The sequence below is a fragment of the Crassostrea angulata genome, chromosome 7, assembly GCF_025612915.1.
Source record: "Crassostrea angulata isolate pt1a10 chromosome 7, ASM2561291v2, whole genome shotgun sequence".
Taxonomy (NCBI): domain Eukaryota; kingdom Metazoa; phylum Mollusca; class Bivalvia; order Ostreida; family Ostreidae; genus Magallana; species Magallana angulata.
In genome coordinates this window covers 51,523,563-51,543,525 of record NC_069117.1, presented here as the reverse complement: position 1 = coordinate 51,543,525, position 19,963 = coordinate 51,523,563, and the positions used below count along the sequence as shown (strand labels likewise).

The 19,963-nt window shown below is 31.6% G+C and overlaps 2 protein-coding genes across 3 annotated transcripts in view; both read left to right on the top strand.

Moving 5' to 3' along the window:
- Positions 1-19,963, top strand: part of LOC128156214 (FAD-dependent oxidoreductase domain-containing protein 1-like) — a 312,439-nt gene that overhangs the window by 192,192 nt on the left and 100,284 nt on the right. The gene's annotated exons all lie outside the window — the stretch shown is intronic.
- Positions 12,207-19,738, top strand: LOC128156221 (uncharacterized). Of its 2 annotated transcripts, XM_052818279.1 has the most exons (8): positions 12,208-12,357; positions 13,160-13,441; positions 14,372-14,509; positions 14,604-14,654; positions 17,473-17,772; positions 17,940-18,061; positions 18,242-18,464; positions 18,909-19,738. In XM_052818279.1, the coding sequence occupies exons 1-8, from the start codon at positions 12,300-12,302 to the stop codon at positions 18,968-18,970; spliced, it is 1,236 nt and encodes a 411-aa protein (XP_052674239.1). In that variant the 5' UTR covers positions 12,208-12,299; the 3' UTR covers positions 18,971-19,738. The 2 variants fall into 2 exon arrangements, with proteins under 2 accessions (XP_052674240.1, XP_052674239.1); XM_052818280.1 differs by lacking the exon at positions 14,604-14,654 and having other exon boundaries at positions 12,207-12,357.

Here is a 19,963-nt window from a genome sequence, read left to right as displayed (position 1 = left end):
CGGAAGTTTCAAATATAAAACGAAAAATACCTTGATTATTTTTCTCGAAAAATTCTAAAACATGTATAAAATAACACATTTTTCTATTTAATTGATGTCGAACTCCACGCATTTTTGCTAGATTATATTTGAAACTCTGAACATTTGCCTCATTTACATATTACAACTGAGGTAATAGCGCATTATATTGCTTGCTTTCTAAAAATATTATAATGAAAGTATCCAATTTTTATCGACTTGGATGTACCTTAAGATGATTTCGACCATCCAGCCTCGATGAAGACGAGCTAAGGTCATAATGCATTAATATAAAAAAAAATAAAAACCCCGCAATTTTTGGGTAAAGATGGTACATCTAAAAGGTGTAGGATATATCTAACTATTTAAGAAATAATGTTGAAAAGTTAGTAATACATCTATATACTTTTATTATATACCCACCATGTTAATGTAAAGGATTATAATTGATATGATAGGAGTCAAGATTTGATCCCCATGATTCGGCTATTTAACAGTGTTTCCGGTTATTCAAATTTTTTTATTATTTCGATGTAGAGTTGGTATAAAATATATTTTTCATATATTCATATCATTTATTTCCACATGCAGTAATGTATGGCACGCCAAATTCACAAAAATGAGCTAAACATCGTTTCACATTTGATAATCTAAGTTTGTCTGTAAATAAAAATTAACAATAGATTTAATATAGATTCACATCTGTAACCTATATTTTTCATTCATTAACTACAATTAAGAGTTATTGATCATAGTTTCACAATCTTGAAACTATATTTATCAGATAAACTATATTTTTAAATAGTGTTGATATGTAAGTTTACACTTCTGAAACACAGATGGTCGCGTTAACTATAGTTTATAGATGTGTAATACAGGTATAGATTAACGTCGTTAGCTATATAGTTTTCTGCCCATAAACTACAGTTTACAAACGATAAATCTAGTTTATTTACTGTGAAACTATGTTTAGCTCATTTTTGTGAATTTGGCGTGCCATGTATATATGACATATTTAGAATTCAATAAAAATAAAATATATATATGCATGATTTTTAATCATGTTTCAAATGGGAAATATAGACCGCAGCTTTGAACAAGTAAAATTTTTCTGTCTGTTATTATAAGTCTTGGATGGAAAAATCTTCAAATGACAATATTTTGTTTGCTCAAGCCTGCACTCAATGTTTTTTTATGCAACAAAAAAAAATGGCTAGAAAAGGTTGACTTTATTATGCCATACTTCGGAACAAGAGCATTTGGATTAAATTGAAAGGCATGGGGGAAAATCACACGTTCATATATATACAAAGAAAAAAAGGTATAGGGTAATAAAAATTTGATGTTTATTTTACGGGGCCATTTTATTAGGCCACTATTATACATATTGTTCTTTACATACAATTATAATAATATACATGTATGTAACAAAACGCAACGTATCATTCTGTATGTGTTAGTGAATAGTTAACGAAATTAAAACGCCTAATTTTCATTATTTGCTTGAGAAGGTATTATAGTTTTAAAATAGACTTAGCTTAGATGCAGTTCATAAAATAAAAAAAAATGTAGATGCATGAAGATTTTGTTGCCATCCAAAATGTCTTTGAGACATTTTTTGTTTGTCTTTATTGTGGACGATTAAGCAAACATCAAACATTATAGGTGTAAGTAAAAAAGTATAACCAGGTTACAATATCTTAATAAGAGACTTCGGTGTTTTCATTTTTAATGTCAACCTGAATTTTTCCTGTAGAGATAGAATTGGTTACAGTATGAAAAAGGCAAGAAGAGCAGGAACGGTAAACATCACGTGGTTTTGGAACGACCAGAACACGGGCACCTGAGGACCGGAAGTGGCGACAGCAATGCCTCTTTAACGGGTCTTACCACTTGTTATCCCATTGTCATTGATCCAGTTAAATTCCACATTTTAAAAAAAAATTTCTACTCTTTAATTTTGGTCTTCCGGGTTTCGTTTTCAAGATCCATTTGTTCTTGCTATATTATCTTCCTCCATTGCTCTTAACACTTAGTCCCCTCGGTGTCAATGTTTGTTTTGCTGTTCCGGTTCCTTCTGCTACTTCCTTCTTGCTGACCCGATGCGCATATATCAATATTCTAAGCTTCTATGATTATCTTTTCCAGAAATTTGAGTGAAATCTGTGCTCTTCTTCCTATTTGCATAAATAGGAATGTTTGGTAACCGTATCACTCTCTTGCATGCTCTTTGTTTCGTTTTAGTCTTTCTTTAAACTTTCTAAATGTTTAAATGTTGATAAGCGTTTGGAATGCTTCTAATGCATGTCAATCGCTTTTTTGGTTTTGTCATTTTTGACTAACAAAACTTTCCATGAAGGCCATGTAGATTGTACCTTTCTCTATAATATCTTCCGCCAGAGACCTTGCTTCCCTCTTATATTATCTTGTCAGTCTTTTATTTGCGGCGCATGCCTTAGTAGTACCATTATGAAAAAGCAACGTCATAGGCGAAGAGACATCCTTCTGCAAAAGCTTGCCAATGTAAAGATATCCGACTCGACATTGTAAATTTTCTATAGTTTGGAATAAACCAAATTCCTGGAAAGGATTGGGTGTATCCCCCCAGAGTCGGACCTCCCTTGATAAGGATGCCCTAGGCGGAACTTTCGGTATCTCAAACAACAGGAAGTACTTTCTGACGGTCACTGGATGTTTTTGTAAATCTGTCGTGAAAACAGTCTCTTTTATTGCGGTCGTTCTTCCGCATTCTGAAACTGAATGTAACACAGCGCTGAACCGGTGCTAAAGAAATTCCAAAAAATTAAAAAGAGAGTTGTAAACTGCGAATACTTTTTTTAATTTTTGAATCAATCGCTTGATAGTTAAAAAAAAAAAAACAACTTTTGACAAATTGTCCATATCTAGACAGACACCAATGCATAGATAAATATTGTTTAAATAGAAAGAACTTAAAAGTTCTTTATAACTTTTTTTTTACATCAAGAAAATTTGAATTGTGGTTATAAGTAAGTTTTAAGTAGAACAATCGCCCAGAATAATTCTAAATTTAAATGAATTGAAAATTGATAAATGATTGTTCTATCAAGCTAATTTAGTTACCTGTCCAATTTCTTGCTTACATTCTGTTGTCTATTATACTTATCAAAGACTTATGGAATAACAACCGAATGTGTTCCCGTCGGTATCTTTTGCAATCTACAATTGTCAATTCATTAACAACCAACTTTTTTCAATGTCCACCCCTACTTCTGCACAACACTTAAACACATTCGACATTTCAATTCAATTTAAAAAGAAATACAATGTTCCGATTCTTTTCATATATTGTCGTTTCTCATTTAAATATGAACATTTTATTTGTTTAAAAGAAAAATGAGAAAAATTAATTGGGTACTAGTATCGGTGTACTCTATGTTAAAGAGACTTGGACACCATTTGAGATCAAAAATTTTATTTTTATTTTTTGTGTATAAAATGGTTTGTTGGTGCATTTAAAATAATTGACCAAAATATTAAATGTTAAAGTCAAGTTTCAAGCGAAATAGAGATGTAAGAATTGATAGTAATGTAAACAAAGCTCGAGTCTTATAGTTGTTTACAAAAAATGTAAAGTAGAGATTTACAATTTCTTAGACAAATGACATGTAAAAACAATATAAACTAATTCAATATCTTCGTAAATACTATCATCAACAACAGAAAGTTACATTTGATTGAAATTTACACCAATACAACGAATATGTAAATTTTGACATAGCATTATACACTTCTATATTTATCAGTATAAACATTGAAAATGGAAAAATAAAATTTGAAAATTTTAAGTCAAATCGTGTCTAAGTTCCTTTAATATCAATGAACGTTTTATCATAGATAATTTCTATATAACTATATAACTGTAATGAATAATTTAATTAATACTGAACAACTAACATCGTTAATATATATATATATATATATATATATATATATATATATATATATATATATATATATATATATATATATATATATATATATATATGAGACAAAGAAAGAGGGATAAGGGTATTTGATTGGCTTTTGTGTCTATAAATACAACATAATTTAGTATATTGATTTACAATCTTTGTTTAGTGGAACAAGTATATTTATGAAGCAATATTGATACTTTAATTGGGGAAAGTTTCCTTATTTGATTAACATAAAATTCCCGAAGTTTGTATGTAAGCATAAAGTGAATGTCATGTCAAGGCATGTGTATAAAGGGTACCTTTGAAGAAAATAAATTAAATCAAATGAATCGAAGTGCACTAATATCAGAATAAACTAATTCGAATGGTCATTTTCTTGTTAAAAGTAATCCTTTACTTCTTTATGTCATTGTTAAGACACATACCTTTTATGATCCTTGTATTCCGATGATCTTTATCAAATAATGACAATTTAAATTATTAATATGTTTTTTTTGTTAACACGTATAAGTATATAAACTGTTATATACGTTTAACATGTTAAATGTGAGTGAATATGCCGAACAAATACACGGATTCTTTACTATGCTACTTCTGATATCAATAACCTTGACATAATCAATAATCATTACAAGTGGTTGTTCGTTTTAAGTATGTTCCAGATTCTTAAATTATACACATGTAACCCTAAAGTAAAGATTTTCCGTATAAATGATAATAGCATGATTCTGACTGTGCAATTTTTATTGAGTGTCTGATTAAAAAGAATTTGATTTAAATATAGGCGAAAGTCTGAATGCGGAAAGAAAAGCAACGATGGAATTGGCACTACCGTAATGTGTATGTTTTGGCATTTGTAGAAAAACCTGCACAATATCAAGACACACACGGATGCACTTAAAATTGGCGTGTATTCATAAATATAATTCTTACATTGAAGTAACAGTTTTAAATTGTAAATGTAGATTTGGATAGGTGGAAATACACTTACATGACAAATGAGTTGCATGCCAGACATCTGAAGGTGGCAATTTTCACAAAGATCTTCTGTTTAAAACACATAGGTATAATGTATATGTTTTTGTGCTCTATGCTTTGTGTCAGACCAGACGCTCTGTCATTGGTTGAACACATCACATGTTTGCTGTTTCAACTTCTGTAGACGGCGAGTGGCAAGAGTTACACGGCAACATGACAGATGGAATGACTTTTTTGATGCATGACTTTTTTGGTTTAGGAGATTATAAGCGCAGTCTTCTATGAACCTACATGTAACAGCCAAACACAATTTCGTAGACAGCCAGAAATACACATACTTGATAAGCAATTTTAGATCGATGCTGTTCCGTGAATACTTTATTTACCGATATTCTAATGGCTTATTGGCATGGTCAAGATTTTGTTTAAAACTTATTTTTCGTTTATAATGTTTACAAAGCCTCAGTAAGGTATTTCTAATAGGCAACCAAAAGTTGAGTGTAAGTCGTAGAGTTATAAGCGAGATACAGAACTCAGAAATTCTTTGTTTAATATGTAAACAAAGCTAAGGTCATGTATTTGTTTACATTTTCAATGTTTACAAGAAAATTCCAGCCCAGGTTTAGACCTAAAATGAATGCGACAAACGATAGAAACCGTTTTTATAATGTTCAAAAAGAATTAGCTGAGAAAAATATCAGCTTGAAAAATAACTTTTATCGATATATTGATCCAATGTAACAAAAGCATGACACAAACCTTCTTAACATAGCTCTACGACTGACACTCAAACTTTGGTTGATCATTAGAAATGCATCACCAAAGCATTGTAAACATTAAATATAGAAACATAAAATTTGACAAAAATCGTCACCCAGTCCCTTGAAGGTCGTGATTTCGAGAGGTCAATTCATCGCGGTTTTGTAGAAAGTATGGAGTACAAGCATGTACTGTATTCGATATCAAAATGACGTATAATTTCAAACATTCATGTATAATATTGAAGCTTTAAATTGTATAGAAAGGAATCAGACTTGAGAAGTTAGCGTGAAGGACAAACGCTATCACTTATATTATATAAAGTAGCCGAATGAGTATCGGCAGAAGAAAAGACACACGGGCTTGTTTGCTATGTTGGACGGTATCTAAATGAATTCCATAAATATAAAAAAAAAAAAATGTGTACTTTTAGATTCTGTTTACCACAATATAAAAGGAGTAAATAACGCAGTGTAGAGCAATAGTTGCTTTAAAAATTTTAAAAATCATTAATTTGATAAAAAAAAAAATCCACTCAGAGGTTTAAATATATTGTGATTTCGAGCATCCGGCGTTGATGAGGATGGGTTAATAAAGGTTATAACACATTGCCAGGAAATAAGCTATCTTTGTGTGACGAAGGTACACCTTGACGGTGTAAAGGTTTGAGAAAATCTAACCATTAAAAATGATATCTATTGATACTGTGGTTTCATCAATATTCGTTGAATACCAATTTTCGTGGATTTCGTTTTAAAGTATGACTATGAATTTAAATGTTCATTGAAGTGCATTTTCTAGTTACAATTTGTATTGATAGGGTCATTGGCCACTAATATACGTATCCTTGAAACTGTGATTTTCACTTTATCCACGAAAATTGATACTCTTGAATATTAATGAACCCACAGTATCTATTAGCAAAATATGTACTCTATTGTGCATCTACATGAACTATGTAAATGTAAAGTAATTTTATGGAATAATGATATATACTATGTGCAACCCTCCCCCACCAACCCCCCCCACCCCCCCCCCCCAAAAAAACAACAAAAAAACAACCAACAAAGAAAAGAAAAACAACAACAAAAAACAAACAAACAACGTAACCTTCTACGTGTAGAAATAAAACAATTTTAAAAGAAATTAGGAGTCATAATTATTATTTAAATAGATTTAGCATATATGTATCTAGTATATAGAATAAACAAATAAAGTTACATGAATAACTTGTTACTACTTTTTCGCAGACATTTTTGCTGATAATTATGCTATCTTTAACATTACATGTATGTTTGAAAACTAATACATGTAGAAAATTTGCTTCTGACATTTCCGATGCCAATTTAATAATTTCCTCTCGAACTACGATTCTTAATCATAAAAATCATAAACATCATAAAAATGAAAAGTATCGGTTTTGCATGGACGGTAAACGTAAAACTGTCAAGGAATTAGAACTGGCGATAGCAATGGTGTCTTTCTAATTGTTCCTGTTATAATTCTTGTCCCGAAGATACTGATCGATTTAAACCGCCCATGCCTGTTTTGTTTCTACTACATTTGAATTTTGGTCTTCCAGGTTTCGCTTTCAAGGTCCATTTCATTACCTCGCTATGTTATCTTCCCCCCTTGATTCTATAATCCGATATCTTTGTTTCAATGTCTATATTTGCCGATTGGGTTATTTCTGTCACTTCCTTCTGTCTGACCAGATTACCATAACCCTTTTGTGATACCTTCGCAACAAATCGTGAAGTCTGCGCTGTATCTCCGTATTTGTTCTCCATGTTGCACCAGCATAAAGAAGGATTGTTCAAATATCATTCTTGCATAGTGTTTTTGCTGTTGTACCTGTCCTTTTTAATACCTGTCTAGATTTCTAAATGTTTATTTTTTGGAATGCTTCTAATACTTGCCAATCGCTTCTTTGATTTCATCGTGTTTAATTAACAACACTTCCCAGGAAGAAGATCATTCCTTCTCCTTTTATATCTTTCCTCATTCCTCTCTTCCGTTTTTTTCCGTGATTTCAGTAAGTCAGAATTATTGTGGCATCTATTTGTCTTAAATTATCCTTGTGGTATGTTTGCAGCTATGTTTTTTAGTATTGTGATACTGATATTGTATATTTTATGTTGTAATTATATGTAATGGTATTATGGTAGTCGGAATATAGCTTCTCAGAGCTAATGTTTATTGATTGTAAAACCCGACCCTAAATAAATATTCTCTTATCTTATCTTGTCGGTCTTTCATTGAGCGTGTTGTTGCGTGCGTATGATTGACGTAGCACTGCCTTGCATCAGTACCAATGAGGCATTGTAGTTAAGTGATCTCCTTCTTGAAAGGCTTGCACATATGTAGATGTCCGACATTGTTGATACTGTTTTTTTCCTCTATTCATGGTAGTAAACCAGATTTTCGGAAAACAACCGGATGTACCCCTCCAGAGTTAAACCTCCCTGGAGAAGGATGTCCTACAGGGAAGTTCTAGTGTCTCAAACAACAGGAAGTATCCTCTGACGGTCATTGGATGTTTTTGAAAATCCGTTGTGAAAGCAGCTTCTTTTGTTGCGGTCAGAGTTCCGCATTCTGAAAGTAAATGCACCGGAGCGCTGAACAGGCAGTTTCTAAAGAAAGAAATATATTTTTGCAACAATCTTCAAATTTCGGTTTTTTTAAATAAAAAGAGAGTTCTTAACTGTGAATACATTTGAATTCATCGCTTGTTAGTTTTAGGGGAATGTAGCTTTTGAAAATTTTAATGCGCGTATCTGGACAAACAAACTAATGCATGTTTTAATAAAAAGTACAAACACACAAATTACACGTAACCTAAATGTATATGTTCTGGAATTGAATAAATTATTATTCAAGTTTCGTTTACGTTAGCTACCTTTCTAATTTCTTGTTTACATAGATATAATTATCAACATGACATAGTCAGAATTTGAGCTTAACTTCATATTTGTTGTAAATAGTGTTTTATTAAGGTATTTCTAATGTGTAACCGAAATCTGGATGTCGGCTGACGAGATACAGACCTTGCAATTCTGTTATGCAAAGCTCCTGCTTTGTTTTAGTTAACTACAGTTGCATTGATGTAAAACAGATTTGTTTTCTATTAAATTGTTAACATGTGTATGATAAAAAAAATAGTTTGTCACTTTGTCTGTAAAATTAGACATTACCCTTCGTAGACATCTTTAAACATTTTTCCTGACCACACGGACTTCTAAGTTCGTACTTGATAATTGGTCACAACCGACTTCACTTGAACAAATCTGTTGATTGTACCGACGCAAATGCGGTAATAAGTAAAATAACACCAGTCTGCAATATATTTCATAAAAACACTTTTTATTTCTTAAGTAAGATATCTATTATCGAATATTTATTTTAATTATGACCAACTTCAATCATATTTTAGACAGTTTTAAACAATAACACCATCCTCACTCTCACCTTTAAAAGATATTCAGTTGGTGCAAAATTAAATGTCATGTCAGCATAAATCTCATTAAAATTTATAACATACACTATCTAATTTGAATAAATAAGCAAAAAGAAAACTATACTTCTTCTTGTTTTTAACAATTCGCACTGAATGATTTAGTCTACGCAAGCATGAAGCTGACTTAAGAATTGTCTTAAGATTACGAAATATCCTGAAAGCTTTGTAAAACAAAAGTAATAGATCTTGTGATTGTCATAAGTCAGATCTTATGATAATCTTAAGATATGTCTTATGATAGATCTTAACATAGTATTGTGAAACCGAGCCCTGGTATATTGATATTTTATGAGGAAAGTTTCCTTATTTGATTAACATAAAAATAGCCAAGTATGTATGTAGAAGGCATACAGTTAAAGTAGAGGAATGTGCATTATTGTCTATTATGAAAACCTTTTAACAAAATAAATCAAATGAAATGTCATAAATGATTTCTTTTTATATTTACAGGTTCAATTTAATCGTAGGCTTTTAATACATTGTATCATTGTTTAGACACATGCATCCTAAATGCTCAATGATTTTATTTTTATCAATTAAAAGAGAGGGAGAGAGAGTTATTGCTCATTTAAATTACTATGGTGTTTATTTAGTTCACACGTGTATTAAATGTTTTATATGAAAATATTTACATTTTTAGCTGTCGCTGTGTGTGATAATATTACGAATCAATTTTGAACCCTAAGACCCGATAACTTCATAAAAGATGAGCAACACAAAGTGGGCGTGTCTTACAGCATATCCGAGACACGGTCTTGGCTGCGTCGCGTAGTAACACATAGCATGTGTTTAATGAAAAAAACAGTGGTTTAAAAAAAAGTTGTTTTAAAGTATAGAAATTGGAAATAATCTGAATATAAGTAATAAGGAATCATTCTTTGAATATTATGAGGTGATAATTTCTGGTCAAATTTATCATTAAGCCCTTCGGTCTTAATTGGTTTTGACCACGCCCCGACCAAAATTATCACCTCTTAATACTCAAAGAATGATTCCTTATTCCTTACCAAATGCACTGCAGTTCTTTACTATACTCCCACTCCTGCCAATTTACATTGGTCAAAATCATAGTACAGGTAGTTTATACAAATTATAAACCTGATATAATCAATAATCAATGCAGGTGGTTGTTTGTTTAAAGTATTTTCTAGATTTTAATAGTAACCCTCGTAGCCATAAAAAAAAGATATTTCCCGATGAATGATAATTGACTGATCGTGACTGTGCTGTTTTTTGGGTGTTTTTTTGTTGGTTTTTTTGTTGAGTCAATATTATCTCCATCTGCATTTAACTTATATAAAGGCAAACGTTTGTTTTGGGAAAGGGAACCGATGCTAAATATCAAAATATCAAACATGGCTGCCATAACGTTTATATGTTGGTCATTATAGAAAAACCTGCACACTGTCAAGCAAACACACGGATGCACATCAGGTACATGTACATATAACTCACCAAACAGAATCTCTCTGTTTTAGAATAGGGCGTGTATTTATAATCTAATTCTTACTTAAAAGTAAGTTAAATTCTAAATACTGTAAAGATTTTGGTAGACTAAAATACCCTAAACACTACAAACAAGTTTCATACCAGATATCTGACGGTGGAATTTGTCACCACGACGATTAGATTTTCTCCTAAAAAATATAAAAGTATGATTATGTATGTGTTCTACAGATGTGATATATATTGTAGATTACGCGATATGGAAGGAACATGAAACCTCTGAAACCCTTGAACGAACGAAAAAACATAGTATTTTGTGTTTTATGTTTTGCCTCATACCAGGCATTGGTTTTAAAAACACATCACATGTTTGCAGTCTAAAGATCTGTAGACGGCGAGCGGCAAATTTAAGACGGCAACATGACACATGTAGTGTCATTTTTAATGCATGACATTTTTGATGCATGACTGTGAACGGAATTTTTTTAATGTTCAGTTTGTTAAAGTATACAGCATATATTCTATATACCTTACAGCCTAACAAATTTCCATAGACGGACAGTGCCTTTTAATTAAAAATTATAGATCGATGCTAATCCAAGGATACTTTATTTACCAATATTCTAACGGGTTATTATGGTTGTGAGTCCGAAAGGGTCCACTCCTCGGGGTGGTGTGGAGAAGGTGGAGTACAAACATCATTGACGCTTGTACAGTCTTTCGATGTCAATAAGGCTGTAATTTCAAATACAAGTTGAAACTCTGAATCGAATAGAAAGGAATGAAACTTTTGAAGAATAAGATGAATAATTTCAAATATAAGTTGACACTATGATTGTTAATTGTATAATGAAACTTTTGAAGTTGGTAAAAGGACATACTTTATCAACTGTATTAAATGTAGTAGCCGAATTGGTATTGGCAGAATAAAATAAATCGATCAGGATTCGTTTGATTTCGTGGACGATGTCTAAATGGATTCGAGAAATATCGAAAAGCATTTACTTCCATATTCTTTATACCAAAAATACTAATCGAATAAATTTCTTCATGTAGCATGCACTTGTATTCTCCACCGCTATGTTTTTTCGTAGGTTTTGTGTATATTCATACAAGATGTGAATATGAGTTGTATGAAAGTATTTAAAATTTTAAAAATATCCTGCTGCAAAGTAAAAATATCTCGTAAAACAAACACAAAGATAAGAATGGTATTTTTCAGACTCGCTCCTAGATTATTCAAAATTCAAAAAAACTTATGGTAGCTTTGCAGACGTTTTTGAACTGGGTCAGTGTTAACAGCGTATTGATCTACGCCACGAAGACTCAGAACCCGGGAACTGTAAGAATGCTCGTACATATGTTCGGTTATGAAGTTATGAAGACCCCAATGCAAATCAAAAACTCCTTTGATTAATGGTCAGTACAATAAGAGATGCACGTGTATACTAGTAAGGCCTATAAAATAAATATACATAAAGAATATGCAGGTAAATAAAATAGGATGTTTATTGTAGACATAGGATTAATGCTTCCTTAAGGAAGGTTAACGTTTAAGCATATAACGCAAGCCTATGGGAGCTCTTCCTCCATTATATATCTGATGGTATTGTGGGTTGTGTGAAATGCAGGACCTTCGTTTGTTTTTTCTGTCCATTTTCGTGTTTGTGGGAGGAGTGCATGGTAAGTACATTATTAACTCTTATCGCGTGGGTGTTGCCTTGGTATTTGTTTGAGGTAAATAAAAATTACTGTCACTATAGATGCAGAGTTGTTACTAGTGTCCTTTCTGATATATCTTATTTTATCAAATAAAATATACAACATGAAAGGACACTAGCATCAAGCAATAATACATGAAACAAACTTTTAAAAGTGCAAAACGTTATCAAAACAACTGGTGATTTGTTCAAATTTCGAGGGAGAAATTACATGCATATGTATTTCGATGAAGTGACATCATAAATTCATTTTAATAATTTCTAAATCAATATTTCTTAAACACTTTATTTTATTTTAAGACAGTCAATTTATCAGTATAATCAATGTAATTTGATTAAAGATTAACAGAAGTAACGAAGGTTTTTTTCACGTTTTCAAGTCTAAGTTCTACAAGACTTTTAAGAAAATCAGTGTTATCAGTTGAAACATAGTTTATACATGTACACCAATAAACAAAAGGCGTACAACTCACGCGCACTTTGACGACTATCATTTTTGTATTGCCTAGATACATGTAATGAATATATGCCAAAAATAGTACTAAATGAAAGTATTTGAGGCATATATCGTACTTACACCACTGCCAATGAATTTTGTATATTAGCACTGTAACCATTGGTAAGAGTCTGATATGAAGAAACTCACTAATATCGAACTGTTAAATTTTAGACGACTTGAAGAAAGGAATGCCATCACAATGTTCTAATAATTTACAATGTTTTAATAGGTTTGAATGATGACGAAATCTCTTTTCATTTGTCAGTTTCTCAACAGTCTCGCCACGGTGCAGTGGTTTCTAGAAGCGTGACTGGACGACGGAGCTATATAACGCTGAAGTGTCCAAAAGACCATGTTTTTGCCAATGTGAAGTTTAGATTAGAAGACAACAGAGTTAATACGAATTATAATAAATGTCTTGTGAACAGTCTGGTAGCCCAGAAAAGGTGTCGCTGGCATCGTCGATGCAAGATCAACACAAAAGCCAAGACGCTAAATTGCTCAGCTTCAGCCATTCAGCTTTCTAACCTGAAATGTGTACCCAAAGGTCAGTTGTTCACCTGGATGTCCGAAATCTTCCGGTTGCATGAACTTACCAGGAAAATATTTCCTCATAGGAAATTATAACTTGGGGGGTAGTCCTTCAATCCCATGTAAAACATATATAATATTTTTATCTACGTTTTTTACGCAAGACTTTTTAACGTTTTTATCATATCAGGAAATAATATAACTGTTTATAACAAAAAAAAAACTGGGTGGACTGAATTGTAATGATTTTAATCACTTTGTATTGGCTTATTTTCTGCGAAATTGCATCTCTAAAATTTGGAACAACCCAATATCAGTTTCTATTTCGACTGATCAAGTTTCCGGCATCTTCGCTAGTCAAGGGTTTAACAGATTTTCAGAGAAAAAAAACAAGATGCCATGCGGATTTGGTTTAGAAACTTAAATAAATTCCAGAATGAAATTAAAACAGGGCGTTATCGATAAACAATTTGGTTTTTTGTCCCATTCGTTGTAAGGACTTATTAATAATAAAAATAAACTATGATTCAATTCATAGTTATGTTATTGAACTTTACTTTGTATTTTTTATAAAGAAGCGCAATTTAATAGTTATCTTAAAGAATGATGCATGACCTGAATACTAGTATCTACATATAAATAATGTTATTGGTTTTTTTTTAGATAATGTCCAAACTTTATTACTTCCAGCAAAATTTTTTTTATTCATGTCAACAATTCACTTACTTTATAACTTTCTACTTGTTAGACAGGTTTTTATTTCATATCAAAAACAATTATTTTTGTAACCTAGTTACCGAGTAACCTTTCAAGATGTTTATACAAAGATCAAAATATTATACAAAAAAGCCTCAGCCGATAGACAAGACCTTTCCTTTTTTAAGATTAGATAACACCTCGCCTATCACAGATGTTAGGAATCATTGAAATGGTTCTTTTTTAACAGATTCATTTGTTAATATCTGCAAGTCAGCAGAAACTGGTGCCGTGTGGATCACGAACTATGGTAGATTAAAAAGAACTCAAGTCAAGGGCCAGTGTAAACGAATCAGAAAACATGCTATTAGAATCAGAACACGTCGAGGTAAGGGGTTATACATACACCTTTATCCCTCAAGCATCTGGAATTCGGGCTTTATTTTGAAATTTGGACTCGCACTATCCTTTGTTGGTTGTAGGTGTTGGGCAACGAAGGCCAGCCGTAAAAGGCGTGGTCACTCAGGAAAATGGTAGGTGAGATAAAATGGTAGGTGAGATAAAATGGTAGGCGAATTAAAATGGTAGGTGAGATAAAATGGTAGGCGAATTAAATGGTAGGTGAGATGAAATGGTAACAAGTGATAACCTTTACTTAGATCGAGAAAATCTTTCAAAAATTTGAGTTAGTCAAATATTTTTTCTTTAATATCTCAATAAAAGTAATTCAATTTAAAAAAAGCAACCATATTAATCGTACATTTGCTTGCCTTTTTCGTAAAATGTGTTTCAGATCAGATGCCTCTAAATCTTATCAGTTTAAGACAAAGGAACATAATATTATATTTTATTAAACATGCACCATAACACGTCATTTTAGGATCTTACTGACAATATTCATGGCAATTTAACGATATTCTCTGGTTCAGAAAATATTAACAGATTTAAAAAAAACGTTGTTCAATATGTTGTAGACTTAAAAACCATACAACATTCTTTATTTGTGAAAATATCTCTAAATGTCTGTAGCTAACATACCATTTTTAAAAGAAATACTTTGAGTGATATGAGGCTAAATTGCAGACGTCCATGAAAGTCGTTCGAACATGCATAACCATTATTGGTGATATCAAGTTGTATAAGTAATTTTAGAAAACTTTGTGAAAAAATATACACATGTATCGGTGAAATTCTTTTTAATGAAGAATAATGAGATACAAACCCTTGCATTCATATCAATGTTCTTAACCAGGGTTACCAAGGTTTAAACGAGTACATACTCACATATCAGCATACATGTCTTTTCCAATAACCTTCGTTACGATTTAACGCCTATTCATGTACATTGTTATGTAATAATTCAGTGGTCTGTAACTCTCGGAAGCATTGTAGCGCTTTTCAAGAGAGACATTGGTACTGCATGTACATGTAGTATTGATGCAAAGGTCTATTACCCTGATTGGCTCATTGATGTAAATACATGTAAATATACTCCAAAGTAAAGACATTGGTATTGATGCAAGGAACTGTATAGTCCTAGGGTGCATTTACAAAATAACTTACCACAAAGTTGTAAATACATCCAGTCGCACGGAATAAACTCTAAAGGACAGAATTTATACAAAAAACATTCATATGTATTTCGACAATATTTATTTTACTTCCATCAAATTGAAACATTTTTAATATAGGTTAATAAGTATAGTTAATATAAGTGCAGCTCGTAAGATCTCCTGTAAAACGCATACCAGAAGCTTTCAATATTGATACAATTGGTCTGTAGCCTTCCTACTCTATGTACCCTGTCTCAGAAGAGACAAGTGTTTTGGTGAAAAATTAGAAACTGGGCTAGCGATAACAAATCCATCACGATTAGTAGCCTTTTTTAGAGGATTACATATCTGCAGAACGGTGAAACTTCTGGTTTTTTGGCAAGATATGAAACTTATCCATGATTATATATCATACACTCTCTGATATCATCGACAAACCAAAATAATAACCAAAAAATCTTAATATCTGTAAAGATTAAGAACAGGATGCATAAAAGACAATCCCCAAAGGCATAACTTCCCTGGGCGTTGCTTTAGAAGTCTTAATGCTATTATACTCAAAGGAAGTACGTATCTATTCTATGTTTAAATCCCTGATGAAATTTTACAAGAGTAACAAAATCATATAATTACACCACTGAACAAACTTGCCAAAGGCAAAGTATATATTTGAAAAGTTAAAAGAATTTAAGAAAAAAGAATAAAAGCTTATTCAATTTTAGAATAAACGTATACACTTTTTTCAGTACTATTTATTTTAGCATTAATTCTATATATTTAACTATACATATTACGTTATTTAACATTTATGCATAATAAGCTTAACATTCTAGAAAATTGAACAAAGGCAGCATGGCTTGTCTATGAAATGTCTCGGTTTTTGCATATTTTGAGTTATAGAACTTGTATCGGTTAATTTTTCGATTTTGCCACTTTTATGTTTATTCTAAACCAAACTCTTATTTATATTAACAATCATTATATATATATATATATATATATGTATATATATATATGTATATATATATATATATATATATATATATATATATATATATATATATATATATATATATATATATATATATATATATATATATATATATCAATTTTTAAAGTGATGTGAAAAGGTTTCCTAAAGAAGAAGTCTTATCTTATTTGTTGCACTTAAAAGTTAATAGAATCTATTATGTTAATATAATGGCCATTTATGCAAATTAGAAACCAGACAATACCATTTCTTAACGTAGTTTCCACGGACTATTTTTTCTGTAATTTTGCGTTATAACGAGAACATTTTTTTCAGTTGTGATAATTTTCAGATTTTTAGTGCTCACACTCATTGATAACAATTTAAAATGAAAGAATTTTAACATAAAATTATTCCAGAGCAATAACACATAAAGAAAAAATGCTATCTTTGCTGTTTCATACAGGTAATAACAGTTGCGATTATTGAAATTGAGAAAAAAGTCATAGAAACCCACTTAGGTACATTTTTCTTTGAATAATTCAAACTCAATGAATAGGGGAGCGTAGAGTTTTAAGTGTAAAACCATAGGCAAGATGAATTCATTTGGAAGATACATGTACTTAGAGAGGCAATAGGGAAATTTATGGGGTTCTTGAGAAAATTCATGGGCTTGTCTAACGCCTCACCAAATTTGCATTTTCTTTTTCAAGGACCTCGTATTGCTTCCGTATCACCCTTCTTAACAATCTACACAACTGATATACTAGTAATTTTATAAAATACATAATTCAAAACATCGTAATTTATCCACCATTTTCTTTTTAGGAATCATACAAGACCGCGTTGGATGGCAAAAAAAGGCATATAAGTATTCTTGCCCAAATGGTTCAGTAATTCATTCTATAGACCTCCTTTTGTCTTACGTTCCCTATGCAAAAAGATCCAAACCTCTGTGTCAGGGGCTATCTCCTCAACTACTAGTGCAAAAGAACAACTGTTTCTGGAAAGAATCGTGTAAAGTTAGCTGGGATTCACCTCAGGTAATGGCCATGTCACACGACACGAATTGCATTGGGAAGCAGGGGTCCCTGTTTACAACTAGAGAACACCAATGTATGCCAAAAAGTGAGTGTTGAATGGCGAAAGCACGCTATCTACAGATAATGCATCCCTTTTCTTATAGAGGTTATTGAATAGGACATACAATATCAACATTTGTGTATAAACTATAGGAACAATCTTCCACAACAGATTATGATTGAATCCTGATTGTAATATTTTTGTTTATGAAGAAAACATCCTAGACATCTGCAAGAAAAGAGAAGCAAAAGGCAAAAGGGGACTTCTCAGAAGTCATGACGATTATCCGTGGAACTACCGAGCCCAGCCACAGAAGTGTACAACGCTAATTAAGGTTTGTTGTTTAGTGGAAATACTTACTATATATACACTGTAGTACGTCAAAACCTTTTGACAGTTGGAGTCCATTCAATGAAAATATGGATGGATAATTTAGATTGACGTGATTTTAGCTGTTTCTCTTTGATATTTAAGGTGCAATTTTATTTTAAAAAATTCATTTAAATTCCCCTAGATAAAACCTGAAGGAGCCTTATACCTGCGTCTCCATGACGTTGACTTAGACACTCGGCGGGATGAGCTGAGAGTTTTACACGTCGGGGCTGGGCGACCCTCATGCTCATTGAAACACTCAAGCTTACAGGAAGGTGTCTGGTTGTATGGTGGATACATCAAAATTCAGTTCACTGTACATCATAGGACCCGATCGGGACGGGGATTTATCATGTCCTATAAAAGTAACTCCATTCATTAGTTTCTCAAACTACAGAAACCATGAACAAAATTTTGATTCTCGGAATTTTGGTTTACCTGTTTATTGCAAATGTTTTGAAACGTCTTTACTGGTCTGGCTATTGAGGTGAATGAACTATGAACACCATAAAAATTAATATATATATATTCTTCCAATGATTGTGGAAACAAATATAATCGCTAATCAGAAATACAGACTGCAGTGGAGTTCAATACTGAATTGGAAACTCCGAATGATTTGGGTTACCATAAACAATCGACATAAAAAGTTACAACAATTTTAAAACACCTTGATCTACAGCAAATGAAATATTAGTAGCGTTTTAATAAATCTATTTAATTTTGGATAATATATATTAGCAATATAAACATGAGTGTTTTGTCCAATCATAAAGTAACGATCATCAACAATTTATTTTATGTTTCAGATGTAAAAGAAAGACTACCGAGGAACCATGTGAAGAAGTCAGACATTTGTTCCCAGGTTTAGTGCTAAATTGTGTTAGTTTCAAAGAATACTAGACTCTGAGTTCCTACAAACTATACCTATATTCAAGTAAAGAATTGCTGTCCTCAAGTCCTCATGTAAGGCGTACAGCTTTTAGCAATCGACTTAAACTTCTTTGCATTAATATTTATAATAGTATAGCTGATGGATTGTAGCAAGGAAATTCAAGTGAAATAACATCTTTCTGATTGAATTCTTGATGATTTGGCGTTTTCCCAGTGATAAAGTGACAACATCTATAACATGCAATAATATGTTGAGCAACACATAGTTGACTGTGGTTTTGTTGTTTCAATATCAGTTTAAGTAGGATGAATACCCCCATATTTCAATGTTCCTTTTTTAATTCGATATATCATTAACTTAAACAAAATTCAACAAAATGTTTGATCTATATGACGAAAAAGATATTTTTATCTTAAATCAAGATCGATTTAACATTGAGATGCAAGTGTTCGGAGAAAATAATTGGCCACGAGTTGTAGTTTTTAGCCTTTTTCGTAGATATTGATTTGGTTTTCAATAGCCAGTATGATCAAGTTAATGTTTTCAGTGTTCACTGCGTGTGTTCAAAGGCCTATGAAAACGATTGTTTTTAAAAGTATTTCATTAACAACCTTCTTCCTCAAAATATGCTTTTCATTGTATTAAACAGGGCATATCGTCAAAATACTTGTAAAATATGTACAATAATTAAAAAACATTACTTTTTAAAATAAATTTGAACTAAAATAAATCTTATACTATTAATATGTTTTCTCGTGTAGATTGTTCAACTTTGTGACTTCATTTGGAAAAGTGTTTTCCTTCCCAATAGTTATTGTCGCCTATATTGATCAGGAAGAAAAATGTTAATGTGTATCCCTAAAACGGATGTTTATAATGTTTTTTTGTTCTATTCATATTCATTTTGTTTTTATTATCTTGTTCCAAATATTAGTTTCAGACAACTATGTGATATATAAAAATGAGAAT

Excerpts from the sequence above, each read along its gene's own strand:
- LOC128156221 (XM_052818279.1), top strand. The coding sequence starts at position 12,300 with ATGCAGGACCTTCGTTTGTTTTTTCTGTCCATTTTCGTGTTTGTGGGA. Across the intron at positions 12,358-13,159 it reads GTTTGTGGGAGGAGTGCATG|TTTCTCAACAGTCTCGCCAC; the intron begins GTAAGTACATTA and ends TTCATTTGTCAG. Across the intron at positions 14,655-17,472 it reads CGTGGTCACTCAGGAAAATG|GAATCATACAAGACCGCGTT; the intron begins GTAGGTGAGATA and ends TTTTCTTTTTAG.